The 19,923-nt window shown below is 55.0% G+C and overlaps 6 protein-coding genes across 6 annotated transcripts; 3 read left to right on the plus strand and 3 right to left on the minus strand.

Annotated features, from left to right (window-relative positions):
* Window positions 1–2,359: 2,359 nt before the first annotated feature.
* On the plus strand, window positions 2,360–3,410 carry MIC33 (putative mitochondrial 2-oxoglutarate/malate carrier protein; the record flags this gene model as incomplete). The annotated part of the gene is made up of 2 exons (XM_053178236.1): window positions 2,360–3,303; window positions 3,362–3,410. 2 exons carry the CDS (start codon window positions 2,360–2,362, stop codon window positions 3,408–3,410), a joined length of 993 nt encoding a protein of 330 aa, XP_053037827.1.
* Window positions 3,411–4,164: 754 nt separating this feature from the next.
* On the minus strand, window positions 4,165–5,180 carry COL26b_005389 (uncharacterized protein; the record flags this gene model as incomplete). Its single annotated transcript, XM_053178237.1, has 3 exons — window positions 4,165–4,382; window positions 4,448–5,020; window positions 5,078–5,180. 3 exons carry the CDS (start codon window positions 5,178–5,180, stop codon window positions 4,165–4,167), a joined length of 894 nt encoding a protein of 297 aa, XP_053037828.1.
* Window positions 5,181–5,568: 388 nt separating this feature from the next.
* Window positions 5,569–7,087, plus strand: COL26b_005390 (uncharacterized protein; the record flags this gene model as incomplete). Its single annotated transcript, XM_053178238.1, has 2 exons — window positions 5,569–5,757; window positions 5,822–7,087. The coding sequence occupies 2 exons, from the start codon at window positions 5,569–5,571 to the stop codon at window positions 7,085–7,087; spliced, it is 1,455 nt and encodes a 484-aa protein (XP_053037829.1).
* Window positions 7,088–8,097: 1,010 nt separating this feature from the next.
* Window positions 8,098–10,242, minus strand: COL26b_005391 (uncharacterized protein; the record flags this gene model as incomplete). The annotated part of the gene is made up of 3 exons (XM_053178239.1): window positions 8,098–8,169; window positions 8,229–9,593; window positions 9,652–10,242. The coding sequence occupies 3 exons, from the start codon at window positions 10,240–10,242 to the stop codon at window positions 8,098–8,100; spliced, it is 2,028 nt and encodes a 675-aa protein (XP_053037830.1).
* A 1,113-nt stretch (window positions 10,243–11,355) lies between these two features.
* On the minus strand, window positions 11,356–12,563 carry COL26b_005392 (uncharacterized protein; the record flags this gene model as incomplete). Its single annotated transcript, XM_053178240.1, has 4 exons — window positions 11,356–12,064; window positions 12,131–12,216; window positions 12,427–12,449; window positions 12,518–12,563. 4 exons carry the CDS (start codon window positions 12,561–12,563, stop codon window positions 11,356–11,358), a joined length of 864 nt encoding a protein of 287 aa, XP_053037831.1.
* A 2,160-nt stretch (window positions 12,564–14,723) lies between these two features.
* Window positions 14,724–19,508, plus strand: COL26b_005393 (uncharacterized protein; the record flags this gene model as incomplete). The annotated part of the gene is made up of 1 exon (XM_053178241.1): window positions 14,724–19,508. The coding sequence occupies one exon, from the start codon at window positions 14,724–14,726 to the stop codon at window positions 19,506–19,508; it is 4,785 nt and encodes a 1,594-aa protein (XP_053037832.1).
* Between the last annotated feature and the right edge of the window lie 415 nt (window positions 19,509–19,923).

Consider the following 19,923-nt stretch of genomic DNA (forward strand, 5'->3'; position numbering starts at 1 on the left):
GCTGCTGCTGCTGCTGTTCCCCGAGATTCGAGCGATTCCCCCGGGTATCCATCCATTCGACCCTGTAACCCTTCCTGTCTTCGATCCCTCCCTTGATCCATCCATTCATCCAGCCAGCCAGCTCCCAGCAAACCCCCTCTTCCACCCTTCGTCACGTTGATGAATGAGGTGTGCCGAAACCCATACCCCGCATCCGGACGGCACCAAAGCGACGCGACACACAATGCGCCTGGCTTCGCATCCACGTCTTCCCGCTGGAAATCCCATGATCCTCATTGGCGCGCTCGACCTGGCCAGGGACAGCGGCGTCTGGATGGGAGGGTGGGAAGCTTTCCCCCTACCCTCAGATTGTGAAAACACCCTCGGGGCTTGGGGGGCTTGGGGGGCTTTCAAGCTTGGAGCTGGCTTGTTCTTGCTGGGCCTGCTCGGCTTCTCTGGCTCTCTGACTGTGTGAAATGCCAATCATTTGACATCGGATACCGAGCCAAAGGTACATGTCGCCCTCATCACCGCCGAGTATCAACTCCATGTACACTTGCACCCGGAGACATGGCATGGTCAAGGTACCACCAATATGTGGCACATTAAGGCATGTGTCTCTCTCATAAATATCACTACCACTGCTGCCTCAACTCCGCACGCCGTGTCCAACCTTCGCACACCTACCTCCCCCGTGAAGAGTACTGCCTTAATTCCACCACCAGCTTTTGCATTGTCCGTCGTCTGTTGAAGACGGTGTCTACCTTGAACGAGTCGAGCCTCGGTCCTCCTCATCCTCCAGCACCTACATCCTTCAGTCTACTCCAAACCCCAAGCAAGGCTACTGCTTGGTGATCAACGGCCTCTACCCGCCTTCTCATACTAGACTCATCTGGGGTTGCTGCTGCCGAACCTTGATCGTCCCGAGAGCACCTGACATCTCCATCTAAGCTACCGACCGTTCCCGAGAGAGGTGCCCCTACGAAGAAAAGGCAAAGGCAACTACGTCGAATCCAACATTCCGGCTTTTTCGTCTTCACAAGCTCACTGTTGTCGACTTACCGCACCGCAACTTGCTCTTATTTGCCTGACTGTCCGGTGGCTTGCTGGATCAGCTTTTCCTCTCCTTCTCCTCTTCCTCCAGCTGCCAGCTCCAAACATCCTTAAACCCCGCCTTCCTCGCTTTCATTGCTTCCCTAAAGGCACGCGACCTATACCAACCACACTTCATCCATATCCAGTTGCGGCGACACCCACAGTCAGTGTTATTGACGGTGTCGAACTCTGCGTCGAAACTGTTGCTTACAAGACGCAGTTGCCTACCTCTGTAAGTCGGGCGAAGCTACCGTTTCTCTCAATGTCTCAAAGTCTCGCGCAACTTTTATTGGGGACGCGAGGCGTTCAACAAGGGCGCCGAGCTAGTCCCAATCGCATCCTCTCTCTCTCTCTCTCTTCCATACACACACACACTCGCACACACTCGTCCTGACTGTTCTTCCCCCCAACCCCACCCCCGCTGCGGCTTGTCTCTTTGCAGGCCGGCCGGCAGTCTGCTGTGCGTAGCGCGCAATCCCCGTCACCAATCCTGGTCCATCCGTCTCAGCTCTCTCGCTCGCTCGCTCGTTCTAGGTCTCTTTCTCTTGTTCCCTGGCTCCCCAATCCACATTGCCTAGTTGGTGTCTAGTCGGTCACTGCAATCCCAAATCCCCACCCTCCTCACTCGATATTGTCGCCGGCCGGATGTGGAGCCCGCCCTATTGAACGTCCCCGAGGACTTACATGGGACGGGCTACCTTAACCACGGCCCAAATACACACACCCGTCCCTATCTTTCCCGATGACATACCCCCCCGCCCCCACCGCCTCGTCAACGTCGAGGCCGATGCGACCCGGACCGTCGCCTCGGTCGCGGCATCGCGTTCGGCCTGGACCATGTCCACGCTACAGCTACAGACGCCTGCATCTCTGAAATCTACTACACCACATAGCTGTGTACCTTGCCCACCTGTGCGCCCGTTCTCATGCATGTGGGGTCCTGCCGCCGTCAAGACGTGGAATTGCGCCTTTGCGTCCCGTCTCACGCTTTCGTTGGACCCCCACCACTTCTGGCATTCGATGCCGGGGGCGTGTCTAACACAAGGCACTGACAGGCACGGAGGGAGGATGCGAGCTCATGTTCTATAAAGCTACCTTTGATACCTCCTTGGTCCGGACTTGGGCTGACTAGTTGCCTCTCTCTTTCTCATCCGTAGCTCTCCTGCCATCCCAACTTGACAACACTTGGCTGTCCCGAAGCAGTCAGTACACGGCGCCTCCTACAACAACCACCGAATCGAACACTGCAAGCCCTCGTGCTGCAGTAACATACACCTCGACCACCATGAGCTCTAGCACCTTCAAGCAGGCAGCTGAGGCAGCTAGAACCCGCGGGTCCGAAGTCATGAAGTCCGACTCCGTCGCCGTCGCCAACGACTTCCTCCACACCCCGTTGATGCGGGCGGCTTTGCCCTTCATCAACGGCGGTATCAGCGGCATGGTCGCCACCACCGTCATCCAGCCCGTCGACATGATCAAGGTCCGCATCCAGCTTGCCGGCGAGGGTGTCGCTGGCGGCCCGAAGCCCACTCCCTTGTCCGTCACAAGAGAAATTCTTGCTAGCGGCAAGGCACTCGACCTCTATACCGGCCTGTCCGCTGGTCTCCTCCGCCAGGCTGTCTACACCACGGCCCGCTTGGGCTTCTTCGACACCTTCATGGGCAAGCTCGGCACCCGCGCCAAGGAGCAGGGCAAGTCCATAGGCTTCAAGGAACGTGCCACCGCCGGCCTCGCTGCCGGAGGTCTGGCCGCCATGCTCGGCAACCCGGCCGACTTGGCTCTGATCCGCATGCAGAGCGATGGCCTCAAGCCCCTGGCTGAGCGCAAGAACTACAAGAGCGTCATTGACGCCCTCACCAGCATCGCAAAGTCGGAGGGAGTTACCGCCCTCTGGGCCGGCGCCGCCCCCACGGTCGTCCGTGCCATGGCTCTCAACTTCGGTCAGCTCGCCTTCTTCAGCGAGGCCAAGTCCCAGCTCAAGCAAAACACCCAAATGTCTGCCCAGGCCCAGACCCTGACTGCCTCTGCCATTGCCGGCTTCTTCGCCTCGTTCTTCTCTCTGCCATTCGACTTCGTCAAGACTCGCCTTCAGAAGCAGTCCAAGGGCCCCGACGGCAAGCTCCCGTACAAGTCCATGGCGGACTGCTTCACCAAGGTTGCTAAGCAGGAGGGCGTCATGCGCTTCTACCGCGGTTTCGGCACATACTATGTCCGCATTGCTCCCCATGCGTAAGTGGACTTTATCAACCCCGTCAGAATCCCAGTGTGCTAACAGTGCGTCCCACAGCATGGTAACGCTCATCGTCGCCGACTACCTTGGCTTCATCACCAAATAAATGTTTGATGCACGACACGAGGTTCGCTCGGAATGGACAACAACCTCCCCTTCCCATTGGGGAATACTTCTCTCATAGGTGACCTTTTCCTTTTTTGTTTTTTTGGAGAGCAGCAACAGAAGCAAGCCATCCCCGATCATCCTTTTTCCTCTCGGGCGCTCTGCCTTCTGTTAATCAGTCTCTCTCCCACACGGCGCTATGGGCGTAATGCTGGCATTTTCATGGGGGAGGCAAAGAGTATTATTTGCTTGGGTTTATACCATTTGAACAGACAGACGTACATACATAGTCAAACAAACGCACGGGGGTTGTAAACCCCCACGCGAAATTGAACAAACAATTGTCAAGACTTATGTGTGCGCCTCTTTAGTTGTGGTGGTGATGACTGTGCGCAGCTCAACAATGTCTGTGGGTGCAGGTGAGCGTTGACTTTTGGTGAGGTGAGATTTCGGGGCGGTGAAATTTAAGAGCAAAGCGATTTTGACAGACGCCGGTATCCTTGCATCAGCGAGAGTGGGGTTCACCGGTCACCAAGACATTCACCGAATGATGAGACATTTGTTTCTCGAGGCGTTGACTCAAGGAGAGAGCAAAGCTGACATCTTAGATAGTATTTCCCCTGGTATTCTTATGGCACGCCTAACGTCTCATCTGCGGACTGACTTTGGTCATTCTCGTCATTCACACTGGTTTCTTTACTGCCCGTTGGTAAACAGCGTCAAGCGTTTTACTCTACAAAGCTCATTATTTCCGTCTAGGCATGCCACGTCGTGGGGAAGTTTCCAAGTCTACCGCCGTCAACAGTGATGACCGATCCGTTGCAATAAGCACCCGCTCTAGAAGCAAGATAGAGCATAACGCCAGCCATGTCCTGGGTGTCTCCCATCCTCTGCATGGGAACCATCTCCTTTGGCACGCTTCCGTCTGCGCTGTAAAGCTTGGCGATGGGAGCTGACATCTCGCTTGGGAACACTACAGGACAGGGGTCGTCAGCTTTCGTAGAAAATGTTAAAGAGGGCTTCGTTCCAATGTCTTACATCCAGGAGCAATGCAGTTGGCGCGAATGTTCCATTGAGGCAGGTTGCTCGACAAATGCTTGATGAGCAACGTCGCCGCCGCCTTGGACTGGCCATACGCCCAACCGCCCGGCGCTTTCTTGTTGAAAGCACCGATGGAGCTGGTCGAGACGACCTGGGAGCTCTGGAAGAGGTTGCCCTTCTTGTTTCCCAAGTCAAGCAGGCTCAGGAACGCCATCGTGGTATACCAGACAGAAGTCACGTTCACATCGAAGACGCGCGAGTAGTCGGCCGTGTCATGAGCCAGGTGCTGCTCGGCCCACTCGGCAGCAGTCATCTCCGCCGGAGCAGCCTTGACCTGAGGTCCGCCGACGCCGGCGTTGCAGACGAGAAGGTTGAGGAAGCCGGAGTCCTTCTCTATCGCAGCCGCAGCCGCGCGCAAGCTATCCTTTGAAGTCACGTCGCAGACCAAAGGCACGACGTTAGGTCCAACAGACGCTGCAGCCTCTTCGAGAACTTCCTTGCGCCTGCCGAGGATGTAGATCTTCTCTGCGCCGTTGGCAGCGAGGGCTTTGGCCATCATGAGTCCGATACCTGCACAATTTGTCAGCTTTGATAAGAGGTTTGGAAGACTCGGCTAGGCAAGCTCACCAGAGCCGCCGCCGGTGATGGCGGCAACCATGCCATTGACACCGAAAAGGGTGCCGGCACCCAGGGTCGCAAGCTCATCTTTTGTGTGACTCGAGCCCGACATGTTTACGGCTGTTTCTTGTAAGATGTTTGGTTGAAAAGCTGAATGACTTACACAAGCCCGAACCTCATATGTACAGCTCGCTGCACCAGAACCCGAGGGCCGCGGGGTGGGTGCTACAGGACGACCCCTCCAAGAACGTCATCCATGCTGATAGGAAGCATTTTAGCCAATGAAATGCTTACAATGCGCGGAACCGGAATTACGGCCAATGGCATTGCACCAAACTCCAGCCCCACGCGGCGCTCGAGCCCGGAAGCTTTCCGCGCGTTATCCAGTGGACCTTATCGCGCAGGTGGACCACAATTTTTTGCTCTGCACCGTCCCATTCCATCGCAACTGTTCCAGCAGACGCATTACTTAGTAGCCGACAGGCATTGCAACCGCAACGATGGTCAAACGAAAGAGGTCACGTCAGAGCGATCTCGAGCAGAAGCTCACGGAAGCGAGAACGGAGATTTTCCGCGCCCTGAAAGGCGCCAAAGGCCTCGAGCGCCAGAGGTACAGCAAGCGCTTGCGCGACGACAAGTCTACGCCAGACAAGATCAAGAGATTGGAGCGTGAGGTGCTAGTTCTCAAGGTATTTTACACTTGAGTCTGCTTCCTTTAGCATCCCATTACAATCGCTGACCTTTCGCCCGCAGTCTCTCGACCTACAACAAACCGCCGACACCCACCTCAACTCCGCCCTCCTCAAAATCAAGCAACTCGCCGAGCACCCCTCGCTACCCGAAACCGTCAAGCAAGGCATCCCAAAACCCGAATTATCGGAAGATGAGAAGGCAGCGCTGCACAATGTCACTAGCGGCTTGTTCAACCGCATTCATGTGAAAGAAGCCGTCGAAAAAGCCGTGCGAGCGGTGTGCTTGGTCCTCAACGTGCCCATACCGGACAGGAAGAAGAAGGGCAAGAAGGGCGCTGAAAATGAGTCCAAGGAGGTAGAGAAGGACAACGAGCCCAGAGAGGCGAAGAGGGCCAAGCCGGACGCAGCGGAGGATGTCTCTGACACGAAAGCCCATTCTAAGGCTGAGAAGGAGGAGGAGACAAACCCCTTCGACGACATGGACGACGAGATCCCGACCGACAGTGATGCCGAGGATGCCGAGGATGCCGAGATCGAAGGAGATGACGATGATGTCGACGAGGAGGATGAGGAGAAGGCGCTCGAGAAGATGGAGGCCATGCTTGGTGGCTCAGACGAGGAAGAGAGCGGGGATGAGGATCTGAGGGCTAAGTACCAGGCGCTCCTCGGTGAGGTTGGTGACGGAGACACAGCAGACGACGAAAACAACCCCGACGAGGACGACGAAGAGACGGAGGATCGGGACGACGACGAGGGCAACGACTCGGATCGGCAGAGAAGAATCAACGCGGCCAACGTGTCCCTCTCCCCGTCACCCCCGCCAGAAAGCCGCAGAAAGAAGGAGGCTAGGGCCAAGAAGCCGACAGGCAAGCCCGGAGCGACGACCTTCCTGCCTTCGCTGATGGGCGGCTACATCTCGAATTCCGAATCGGAGGCGTCGGATATCGACATCGCCCCCCCAAAGAAGCGTTTGGGCCAGAAGCAGCGCCAGGCTATCTGGGAGAAGAAGTACGGAGCCAAGGCGAATCATGTCAAGAAGCAGTCGCAGCATCAGAATGGCAAGCGCCGGGACGACGGCTGGGACATGAGGAAGGGAGCCGTCGAGGCCGATGATGGCAAGAGCGGCAAGCCTTGGAAGAAGGGTGTGTCTAACCCTCTTGGCAGGCAGGGGCAAGGCAGAGACGACCAGAGATCTCAGTCTTTCGAAAAGAAGCCGCCTCCTAAAAAGGATAACGAGGGGCCACTTCACCCCAGTTGGGAAGCGAGGAAGAAAGCCAAGGAGGCGCAAGCTACGGTTTCGTTCACGGGCACAAAAATCACGTTTTAGGCCACCTTTTGAGATACCAGCAGTAAAAGAAACCAATCGCTATTCGTCTGTCTGTCTGGCTATGAAGTGAGGAGATGATCCCACAGTCGATCATTTGCCCACTCGCGCCAGGCCACCTGCACATGTTCCATACCTTTGTGCCTTGAACGTCTGCCGTAACTCCATGTCGAGGTGTGCCAAATCGCAATACGCTCCGTCCTAAAGTGTGTATGCCTTGTGTAAACTGCAATCGCTGCGTCAAAACGAATCGAAAAGGGAAAAAAAGCAAAACCAAAATAGATCAAGCTGAGAGAACAGGCATCGTGGTTGATTGTCCCTGAAAGCAAAACTTGTCGTGAAATCCGATATGTGCTGAAATAAGCAGAAAGATGAGCGGAAAGAAAGAGCGAACGTTAGTTGTTGATGCCAAAATAGCGGTTTTTGGCTAGTTTTGCTTCTGTTTTTTATTGCCCTGTTTCTTGCTGAAGGGGCAAAAGCCCGTCTCAGACTCGGAAGACATTCTGCCCATACCGAAATGGACATCTGGATTGGAAGAGATGAATGGGTTGGTGTTGGATGGTCGGATGCGTTGAGAGCCGCTTTGGGAAGACGCTGGGCAGGGAACGCTCCAGTCTAGGCCGCTCTGGTGGTTTTCTTCTGCATCGTATGGTCTTTTCTTTGGATTCTCACCATCGGGTGCGCCGAGAACTTGTACTCTGGGATAAGCAGGACCGCGTTGGGGCGGCGAGTACGATGGGAGGAAGAGCCCGCTTGTATCGAGACCTGCTGACGGTTCTCGACCTACTGATGGCGTCGGGGAAGGAATGCGGCTGGTGCTTGACCAAGCCCGTCGGGCCACACCGCGACTGACAGAGCGGCCGTCAAAGGATTCCTGCCTTACAAAAAGACCTGTACTTGCCGTGGAGTTCTCGCGCAGTCTCCTCCTCGGCTCGAAGCTGTCAATATCAATAGGATTGCCAAAGTTCGATCCGGCGGATGAAAGTTCGCTAGCATCGCGAGAAAACCGTGAGTCAGTCGTGATAGACCGAGAAATCGTAGCCGTAGCTCTTGAAGTTGAGTCGGCGTCGCTCAAGGTTCTTGTGCTTTCCGTGTCAGAAGCATCATTTCGTTTTTGCCTGGCTGTCTGCTGAGATCGAATGACGGTTTTGTGCTCGGGGACTTCAGCAGTGTTCCCCAAGCTGTGCTCTGTGCTAGGTGGACAAGCTCTGGCGTAACGAATCTCAGGTTTTTGGTAGCCTTCTGTGTCGAACGCAGAACTTGTGTTGTAGAGCTCTTCGATCACTTTCCAGTGACCTTCTTCAGCTACAAATCCCCGCGAAATTGGTGTCAGATTCCGCAGCTCTGCGGCCTGTGAGACAGCAGGGGGCTTAGGAAGAGTAGTCACTGTCTCGACGTCTCTACCAAAGGTCCAATCACGGATGTCGTGGCGGCCCCCGAGCTTGAGATGTTTCTCGAAGTCCAGAAACCGGATGACTTGCATGCCTCGAAGCTGGTGAATGTGGTCAATTCCCTGCAGAGTCCTTAGGGATCTTGCAAAGCGGAAATTGGGCTGGCCAGCGGTCTTGGACGCCATGAAATATTTGACAGTTGAGGGCTCATGCTTGCGGCGGATGTATTGGCTGCCCGTCTCGTTAATGTGTATCGTGAGGCTTTTCAGTCGCGGTAAATCACACAGCAACGAAGAATCCCAAGTCCTTCGAGACGTGTATTTCTTCTTCTTGCCCTCCAGCTGAAATGGTAAGGTTCTGTATTGATTGCCAATCCACAGCAATTCGACGTGTTGGATTCTCTGGCTACGAGCTTTGCCGATACCGCGAAAGAAGCGGGCAAACTCACCGATGCTTGAGAACGCGAAGGTGTTGAGGCCGTAAAATGCATGCGCGCCGAGGAAGTACCATTCCTTGCATACCAAGAATAGAGCAAGATGCTCGTTCGGCTTGATGGCGTACGTAACACTGCACGAAGAACCAGACACGTGGAATCGATTCAAGAGGCCTGTTCTCCTTGAACTTGGCTGGACTGGTTCATCTGGAGCCAAGAAGGGGTCGAGACGAGAGATGCAGTGCATCAGCTTGTGGTCTTGAACGAAAACGAACGTGAGAATCTTGGCTCGAACTTCAGATGGCAGCTTTTTGAAGGGGAAACCGCACATCGTCGATGGACTCTCAGCTTCCTTTTCTGTGGACAATGACGCGATGCCTTCAAGGGACTCACTGTCCCGAACGAACAACTCCTCCGACGCGTCGGATAGGCTGCGAGCTCGGACTACTGTCGTGTCTGATTCGTTTCCGTCATCCGATTCAATATCGAGCTGTACTGTTGACATCTCCGTTTCGATCTCTTTTTGAACGTCTCTGGCTGTTGGGTGGCGCAGTCGTAGATTAGGATGGATCAGGTCCACCCGAGAGCTCATGTTCTCCTCTCTACAGCAGAGGTTGTAGATCTTCTTGTAATCCATCGCTTCCGGATCGTTTGCTTGAAGCCGCCGAAGTTCATGGGGCCATGTCTGCAGTGCTATGTCAGCAGTCAAGTTTGAAGAGAAGTTCAAGACAATAGCAACTTACCCTTTTCGTCTTTCGCTGCCGGTGTACGGGCTTTCCTTTGAGTCTCTCGATCTCTTTATTCTTCCCCTCGATCTGTCGATCCTTCTCGCCACTTTGGAGAGTCAGAGAGCGAATCTGATCCTGGAGATCAGATACCTGCTGTTCGAGGGTACCAAAGGCGGCTCGAAACTGGTGTCGACAGTCATCGGTGCAAGCGACACGATCAAGGTCGACGGAGGGTCGCCGGAACGACTCGTTCTCATTATCATCGAAATTGTGATTCGAGGCCCCATCGTCATCTTCAGTCTCGCCTTCGCTGTCCATCGCGTCTGGTCCTTCTTCTTCTTGGTCTACTCGGCCGAGCTCAACCGGGTCGCCGATTGAGTCGGAATCTTCTGAGTCAGACTCATCAGTTGATAGCACCTTCTCTGGAGAAATAGGCGATTTCCGAGCCGGTTTCCTGCTCTTTTCTCTCTTCGCTTGCTTGAGCGTTACAGGCGACGGAGTGGAACCGTCTGAGCCATCTCCATCTATGGAGTCGACTTCGTCCTTGTCTGAGTCGTAATGATGCTGATTGTTGTATTTCAAGAGTTCCATCAATCCTGTGTTCATGGCGTAAGGCGAAGAGGAACTGTTTGGTGAATCGTCGCGTGGCATCTGGGCAGGAGAATCCAACCCTTCAGCTGGAAGGGCCGACCCTTCCTGACTCGAAGGAGTTGAGGACATTTTCAACGCGTCAAGTGCTGACCGAAAGACTTCTAGCTTTTGTTTAGTGATGGCACATGCTGGCAGCGTGTTTGGAAAGAAGAGTGAAGGCGTGAGAAACGTAGCAGACGGGTTGGGGTTGCAGAAGAGGAGGAGTGAAGCTCTCAGCGCATCTTTTTGGAGAGGTATAAATAGTTGAAAAGGAGCTCGCCTGGTAATGTTGTGGGCAGGGACATCGGAATCTGGAAGGTCCACTCACCTCGTTGGGAAGCTCCTTCCTAGCGGAAGACCACGATCAGTTGACCATAGAGAAGAAGAGTGCGTAGGCTATGCTGACGTTGTGTTAGGCGATTCGAGTGACTGGATGTGTTGAAGTTGGGTTGGCGAGCATCATAAGCACTCGAAAGGCAGTAGATACCAGCCTCCAGAGAAGCCAGGCCCGAGGTGCCTCGGCGAAAAAGGAAGCTGCTACTGAAGTTCGCTCGAGACGACGCCTGATACTGCGTATCGTGAGAAGTTGCGAAATGGGGAAGAGAAGTATGCGTAAATCGTCAGTGGTAAGAAGTCTTCGAGGGTGAGTGAGATGTGTGGTTGAAAGAGATAGCAAGTGCGAGGGCGAGCGATAAAGAAACAAGCAGCTCGCATGGAAGTACGTTTAATCGTGAAGGCAGCAGGAGCGATAGAGAGCGTTTGCTTAATATCTGTCACCAAAAGAGAAGCTGGGATGATGGACGGAACGATCGTTGACAATGCACTGAATTTGTGCTGATAAAGATGTGTTAATACCAGTGAACTGCTACCTCAAGAGTTCAAACTCGAGGAAGGCGCGATCGTCTTTAAATTGAATGAAGGGGGCTGTCACGTTGATTTGTTGAGAATCCGAGTTCTTTGCCGAACAGAAGTTTGCATTGCTGAGCGCCATAAATCGAAGCCCCCGGTGATGGTATCTGCCTGTATAAGATGTACAATCCAGGTCCTCTTGTCTTTTGTTAAATCATCTATAATTTGTTGCCAGTGCTTTTAAGCGTTCGCCTTCATGTTGCGGAAGAAGTCCATAACACCGGTGAAAACAACGAGCAAGATACCGCCTCCGGGACCGAGACGCAGGACCTTGGGCAAGAAACCCTTGTACAAGGCAGCGAAGCCCTCTTCCTTTGCAACGGTGCCGACGGCAGGCCAGGCCCAGTTGTACTTGGGCGTCTGACCGGCAACCTTGGGGCTGTTCTGAATTCTCGACTTGACGACGTCCATAGGGGTGTTGAGGATCGTGCCGACGGTACCGCCAACAGCACCGGAGATCAAATCGTTGGTGACCTGGCCGGTCTTGGTCTCGGCCTTGGGGAGAAGCTGGCGAACCTGGAAAATGCAGCCGAAGTAGCCGGCGTTCCAGAGAACGTGACGCCACATGGTGCTCTCGAGACCGTTGTACATGGCCAAAACACCCTCAGCCTGGATGGTCTTACGGACAACATCAAGCATGCCGTTGTACTTTCCGGCGGAAGCCTTGTCCTGGAGACGGATCTTGACGAGCTCGAAGGGAACGACGACGAAAGACTCGGTAGCACCGGCGCTAGCACCGGTCAAAACAGACAGGGACTGGTTCATCTTGTCGACGCCGAACATCTTGCGGTAGACCTTTCCCCACTCGTCGTTGGCGGCAAACTTGGTGGCACGCTTGGGAGCCTCCATGAGAATGGGGGCGGTGATTCCACGGTATAGCCTCGAGGCGCTGTGTTTTCGCGATGGTAAGCTTTTGGAGTTCATCGCCGGGCGCTAGGTGGGACGGGCTGCGTACCCCTCATTCTTGATGATCTTGCGGAAGCAGTCAAGCATGCCATTGTAGGAGTCGGCACCGCCCGTTCCGGTTTGAAGTTGCCTGGGCTGGTCAGTCGGGTTGCGATTGAGCAGACAACCAGGCGAAGCTCACACTCTCGTCTTCACGACGTCCAAAGGGTACCTGAGTATGGTCAGCGGCGGGGCACGTGAGATTGTCGCAAAGCTGTTCGACTCACATAACCAGAATCTAAACATGATGAAGGGTAAGCGCTTCCATCACTTTATCGCTGGGGGTTCATCTGGCGGTTTACTGACCTCCGAGACACCGGCAATGGCGCCTATATGGATTGGTCAGTGGTCGGGGTCCGATATCGCGAGGGTGGGGACGGGGATTTCGTGGACGAACCTGCGGCGAACTGGTATGCGAAGGGAAGAGGCTTTTCGGTCGACATTTTGGCGGCGGAAGAAACTTGTGACAGGACAGGTCAGCGGGCGCAAGGGGTGGTATTTGGCAATTAGGACCTACCGAGAAGCGCAAAAAGAGGAGGACGGGCGGGCTTGGTGCGTTGGTGGGAGTTTGGGAGGAAGCGAAAATCGAACGACGACAGTTGAAATTAGCGGGAACTGGAGTCTTATCGCAAGGGCCGGACGTCCCTTATCGGCTTTGCAGCAAGTTACCGAGCCGCGCCGGACTTCACCAGGACGGGCATTACAGCGTTTGGTCATCGGCCCTGACACATCAGAGGTCTCTCATTGGCCTGCTCTCGGTGTACAGGGCGGGATTTCGGTGAAGAAGCTAACGGGATTACGTATTTGCAATAGTCCGGCTCTGGCTTTTGGGGGACTCCCGCCTGGGCCTGCCGGGGTAAAGATAGATCCCCCAGGGACCCCAGGGCTCGGGCCATGTTTGCTTGCGGCTGCACCAAGATCCAATGCACCTCCTCAGACTGCCGTCCATTGCCGAGATTCGGGCGACAATTCCGACGCAACTGCGGCTGGGCCAGTGGTGCGAGTCCGCTCCAATGATTTTGAGGAGCTGTTTTGTTGCTCGGGGCTGGTTCAGAATCTCTAATCCAACTGGCAGCTCAACAAACAATCTCACAAAGCCGTTGCGGTGCACTCATCTACTTTTCCTTCCTGCCGTTCCTGTTCGGGATGAAATGCCTAAATACATCTAGGGGTAAGGTATCTTTCGCATCTTACCTCATGCTCTAACAAAGAACTGGACATCGGCATTAGTTGCCAAATTTCCCAAAGCCGGATGCAATGGCAACTCGGTCCAACCCGACTGTTACTGGCCCATGCCCCTGACTGTTCATTACATCCAGCCCAAGACGCCAAAAGCAGCAAGAAATGCAGGCAAATGAGAGGCGCGCATGTGGCCGCCCGAATGCGATCCAGGCGCTTCAACATGATAGAAGCCCGCGCAAGGTGCAGGCGGGGTACAGGAGCTGGCGGGGGTAGCTCCCCACAGAAGAAGGTAGGTACCCAAGGCACCCGTGGACCTACCGATAAGGCACGGATAAGGCAGGCAATGTCGCTGTCTTCCACCTCAGTCTGTGTCTCCCGCCAGTACGCGTATGTACGAATAGATTGCCCAAAGCCAACCCGGCAGGTATCCGCGAAATGTTTCGAGCGTCTAATTCTTAGGAAGAAACACCGTACTATGTATATCCACATAGCTACCTTGCCGCAGAACTGCTGCAACCGAGGCACTGCAGATGGACCAAGCGACTTTCGTCTCTTCGCATGATAGATGATGTGGCTTATTAAGGCAGCACGTGTTCTCGTTCTTCATCATGGCCGCAGCACCACCACCGTTTGAGTCGGATGATCCAAAGCCGTACGGATACACAGATACCTACTCAGGCACCTGTGTCCAAGTAGGTACAGCGACTCCACTGGAACCGGTCTTCACGAAACCCTAGGTACCTTCACCCCACCTCGCACCGGGATGTGTCCAGCTGCTTCAGCACATCCAGGGCTTCGATATGTAACTGTACAGCACGCTAACCTCCTGGGGTGAAGCTTCTCTGGCCTGCAACCAGAGCACAAGCTCGAGGACGGGGGTCCGATTGGCTGCGCGACACCAGACGAAAGCACCCGCGGGACCGGGAATTCGCGGCGCGGCGCCCTTCGTGGTTCTGACGCGCACACAACTCGCTGAACAGTCACTCACAATGCCCTCAATTTCCTCGACATCCAACCCCACCCCCCGCGACTGTCACTGCCTTCAACCCTCGACATCACCACGCCCAGTCGTTCGAATCCATCTTCCCAACCATCCGAATCGAAGCCCTTGCTCTCGCGACACCGAATATTCTATCAAAAACATCGCATCTCCTCTCGACGCTGCATCGAATCCTCAACAAGCTAGAACCTCACCAGCCAGGTGGCAACATCGATAAACCGCTCCCTATCCTCCTTTAGGGCTTCGTGACATCGCAAATTTCTGGGCTCTTCCATCGATCGATACCGACCTCTTCCTCTCGATTCTCCAACATTCCGCTCTTCTCGCGCTCGGAACTGCACCTTTAAACAAGCCGTGATCCTAGAGACTCACAGCGAGGTGCCATCCAAGTGCTTGAAGGGTTCCTTACCTGCCCCTGCCCATGAGTCATCTACTTTGGAAATATTACTGGGAAAACGATGTCGAAAGGTTTCGGCGTCTACTGGCCCCGGCCGCTCACTCGACGCAGGCGGCGACCAGGAGCCCGGGCATAGGCGCGGGGCCTCTGGGGGGCAGTCCCGGAGGATACGGGACTTCTCCCCGCAATGTCAAAACTCGCAAGTCTTCCGCCGTAGGCATCAACTCCGGCTCATCCAAGAACTCGAACTCGACTTTGGGTAGGCTCGAGATCAACAGCCGTGACCATGCTGGTCTTACCGTCCTCCTCCGTGCCGCCTCATCGACTACCTCGGACGCCATCCTCTTCATCCAGGCGTTGCTCGACCATCCCGCAATAGACTTGTATGTGCAAGACCCGGAAAGCGGTTGGAATGCCCTTCACAGGGCTCTGTACACGGGAAATGTAGCGATCGCGCGCCTGCTGCTCGAGCGAGAGCGCAAGATATTGACGGAACAGACCCTGGGCACCTCTGTATCCAAGGTTGGCCAGCTCATCAAGATGAAAGATCGCGAAGGCAACAGTCCCTTCGATCTCTACAACTCGACCATTGCCATTAGAACGATTGGGGATGCTACAGATTCTGATGATTCAGACATGGACTCGGATGACGGCAGCTCGGATGGAGGCCAAGCGTTGATGAGATCCGTTGCCGCACTCGACGGTGCCACCGATGGAGAAGAGCTCTTCGTTTTTGGAAGCAATAGAAACCTATCTCTCGGTGTAGGCGATGAAGACGATCGCCAGTTCCCTGAGAGAATTACGCTCAAGCGACCGGACCAACTTGTGCGGAGATTTTATCAGGAATATCTCACAAAGACGAAGAATGAGGCTGATCACGGGGCAAACGTCTCGGTTGATGCAATGGACATGGAGGAGATTCCGGCCCTAATCAGAAATCGGCCTTTGCGCATTCAAGATGCAATCCTTTCCAAGTTGCACACGGCAATTCTCACAACCGACCCAGCCTCCAACCTATACGTCTGCGGCGTTGGACGCGGCGGGCGCCTCGGTTTGGGCGACGAAAACACGCAGTTCCGCTTCGTTCCTGTCCAGGGAGGTCTGTCCGATAGGAAGGTAGTGCAAGTGGCACTTGGCCAGAATCACAGCATGGCAGTCACCGACGCAGGCGAGCTCTGGACTTGGGGCTCCAATAGCAACTCCCAGCTCGGATACAGCTTACCGCCGCCAGTCAGACAAGACGAGGAGCCCATGAGCACCACCCCACGACAAGTGTTTGGGACACTCAAGAAAGAGGCCATCGTCGGCGTGGCAGCTTCAACTTATCACTCTGTGGCACACACATCCACGTCCCTGTTCTGCTGGGGCAAAAACCTTGGTCAGTTGGCTCTCATGGACGCCGACTCGAGGTCCCTGGAAGTCCAACAAATCCCCCGAAAGGTTGCTGCCTCTCTCTTTTCTTCCCCCATCGTCGCTGTATCGGCCATCGACAAAGCGACAACTTGTCTCTTAGCCGACAGCAGTGTCTGTGTCTTCACTAGCTACGGCTACAATTTCGTCAAGTTTCCGTCCCCGGAGGTCTTTGTAAACCAACAGTTCACGACATCCATGTCGACGCGGTACAACTCGGCTAGAAATCAGGTTAGCCGCATTACCTCGGGAGGGGAGACGATCGCCGCGGTCACTACGAGGGGAGACCTATTTACCATGGCTCTGAACCACAAAGCGGACGCGACTCCTTCGGCAACATCGACAACAAACCCATCCAAGATCAAGGGTGCAGTCACCACGCCCCAGTGCATCTGGAACGCCCGGAAGGATGGCGTCAAGTCGGTCAGCGTAGGCGAGCACGGCGCCGTCATCATCTGCACGGAATCCGGCGCAGTCTGGAGGCGTATCAAGCGTACCAAAGCGAAGGACGCCGCAATCCCTGGATCGGCTGACATCAAAAGGAAAGACTTCAAATTCCAGAGAGTACCCAGTGTCACAAACGCTGTCGCCGTGAGGAGCTCTACGTTTGGCGCTTTCGCGGCAATTCGAAAAGACTGCCATGTGATGAAGGAGCAGGTCAATGTCAACGAGCAGTCGCTGTGGGAAGACATTGCGTCTCTTCTTGTTCTACGCGATTTCGAAGCTTCAGTGCCAGGTCCCGGTGACAAGGACACGCTCGGGTTCTGGAAATCAGAGGACTTGAAATACCGAATTGGGTTGCTGCCGTATGAGGTTCTGAAATCCACAGATCTGGAGCGCGATCTGTGCCACTTTCTTTCGATGGCTTCCGACTCTGAATTTGATTTGGAACTGCGTACTTCCTCGAGTCCAGATATCAAGGTGCCAGTACATGCCTGGCTTCTTACCGCAAGGAGCCCCGTTCTACGAAAAGCACTCAGTGAGTATCGAAACGGTGGCGATCGCGAAATACCTCAAATTCTGCGGATTGGAGAAGACGACGGGAAAACGATCATCACCTTCGACGCTATTGATGTACTATCTTTGCTAAACCTAGTTGTTTACTGCTATGATGACACCGTCATTCCAGCTTGGAACCACACACGTCAAGCGCCGTCCTTAGCGCATAGGTATCGTCAGGTTCGCAACGAACTGATGAAGCTGGCCACGAAGCTGGATATGATGAAGCTAGAAGCAGCTGCGCGCCTACAGACGACGGCCGAGAAGTCTTTGGACAAGGACTTCGCCAAAGCAATCCAAGATCCGAGATACTTCGAGGATGCCGATGCATTGATCGAGCTGGACGGGGAGGAGGTGCCAATCCACAGTCAACTTATGCGCCAGCGATGCGAGTTCTTTGAAGGACTGTTCCATGGCCGAGCTCGGGGCATGTGGCTTGCAGGCCGACGTGCCGAACTCGACGAAGAAGAACTGGTACGAGTCGACCTCAGCCACTGCGACCCAGAAGCATTTCAGTACGTGCTGCGTTACCTCTACGCAGACGTCGGGAAGGAGCTGTTTGATGAAACAAGCGCTGTCAACATCGATGAGTTTTCCGAGCTGGTCATGGGCGTAATGAGCACTGCGAACGAGCTCATGCTGGACCGGCTATCGCAGATCTGCCAATTCATTATTGCGCGTTTCGTTACGACTCGTAACATTGCCCTTCTACTGAACGAGATCAGCCCCTGCTCAGTGACGGAGTTCAAGGATGCGGGTCTGGAATACATCTGCCTGCAGATGGAGTCCATGCTCGAGAACCATTTGCTGGATGACTTGGAGGGAGAACTATTGGAGGACCTGGACAACATTGTTCGGGAGAACCAGCTTGCTCGGTACCCCTTTGCCAGAAGTGGCCGGGCGGAGCTGTTGCTGTTTGAGAAGGATCCGGACCTCGCTCTCGACATTGACGAAGAACGTCGTCGCAGGGTGCGAGAGATGGCATTCAAATCAACGCAGAGAGACGACGACAAGAAGATTTCCTCCTCGTTCAAGACAAAGTTTGGAAGTCTTGATGACGGCGTTGGCTTTGCCTCTCCCAGCGCTGACAAAGGCCGGCGCAAGTCAAAGGCCAGTCGCAATGAACCTTTCAGTCCCAGTTTGAGGCCTAAGGAATCCCATGCCGATCTGATGTTCGATATGGACGAGGAGAGTCCGTCCGTGGCTAGCCCTCTCATGTCGCCCTCGCAACAAGCTGCAAGTACCAAGAACAAGAGATCGGAGCTGGAGCAGCTACCATCCCTCCCAGGGCCATGGAAAGATATCAAGCAACAGTCTGTGGCCGGGTCGCCCCAATTTCAGGTTGTCAGCCCTCCATTGGGCAGGTCTGCACAGTTCGGTGTTAGCCCTTCGCGGTCGCCTCAAGATATCGGTGGTAGCAACGCTTCAAAGTCTGGTAATCCGTGGGCTTCATCCGGATTTCAGATGGAAAGGATGGACTTGCGACAGGTTTTGACCGAGACTCCAATAAAGTCTGCTTTATCAGCTGGAATCGCCGCCCAGAAGAGCAAGGAAGCCTCGCCCAAACCAGTTCAACCAAAGATGTCGCAGAAGGAGCGTAAAAAGCAGCAGCAGGCTCAAGCTGCAGCTCAGGCTGTGCTGGAAGCCGATGCTCAACAGCCCAAAGTGGCGTGGGACAAAGAATCCGGCGCGGGCAAGACGGCGCCGTGGATGTCGGTGCAGAGCGGCCCCAAGACGTCTCTCAGAGACACCATGATCAAGGACTCCCCGAAGCCGACACCTCCCGCCAAGTCATCCTTACTTGGAGTGGAATCCCCAGACAAGGCAAGCCCTAGACGCGCAGCGTCGCCCGACACGCGATTCCCGGGCCAGTCTCGCGGCAGCAGCTCTCCAGTCGTCCCTGGCACCTCGAGCCAAACCCCCGCGAAGCCGCTCATTCCACACTCCAAATCGTACATCACTCCAGCACCCAAAGCGGAGCCCACCTTGGGGCTGAGTATGGCAGACATTATCGGGCAACAAAAGCGCGAGCAAGAGATTGTGCGCGAGGCCGTTGCGAAGAGGTCAATGCAGGAGATTCAACAGGAGCAGGAGTTCCAGGAGTGGTGGGATCAGGAGACGAGGCGTGTGCAGGAAGAAGAGGCCAGGCGAGAGGCCAAGGGGAAGGCCAAGGGCGAGAGGAGCTCGAAGGACAGCAAAAGAGGCAGGCGAGGCCGGGGAGGAGGCAAGGGGAAAGGGGCCGGGCCGCCGGGGGCCTCAGGCGACGGCGCTGGGAACGCGGAGGCGCTTGGTTCGCCGAAGCCACCGGCGGGCGGGCCAGCGTCCAACAACTCCCGAGGACGGAGCCACAGAGGACGTGGCAGGGGTGGTAAAGCACCGACATCAGCATCGGCATCTTGATTTGCGTGGTTTGTAGGCGTCCATGGGAGGGAGGGAGGAGTTCACGGGGCCAAACCAGAAGACTTGGGCTGTTATGGATGGTTTCAACAAGAGTTTTGTGCGCGGACTTGTTCAAAACCTGAAACGTCCCCATGGGCTAATAGACGACACGAGAGAGAATAGAGAGACTTCACTCGCACACAGGAGTGCACATGCCGTCTGAACAGGCAGTGTTCGTGATGGTGGTGCTAGCGCAGACGAGAAGAATCCGCAACGCTAACATGGGGAATGTGACGGGCCTCGAAAGTCATGTTGGAAGACCGTTTGCGCCATGTGACGAGAAACATTGCCAAGAAAGGTTACCCCGAATCGTAAGCTTCATCGGCGGGCTCTCTTAGAAGTACCATGCCGTCCGTATTGATGGGGGCGGCTGGAT

Source organism: Colletotrichum chrysophilum, assembly GCF_026319265.1.
Source record: "Colletotrichum chrysophilum strain AFK26 chromosome Unknown scaffold_36, whole genome shotgun sequence".
Classification (NCBI taxonomy): Eukaryota; Fungi; Ascomycota; class Sordariomycetes; order Glomerellales; family Glomerellaceae; genus Colletotrichum; species Colletotrichum chrysophilum.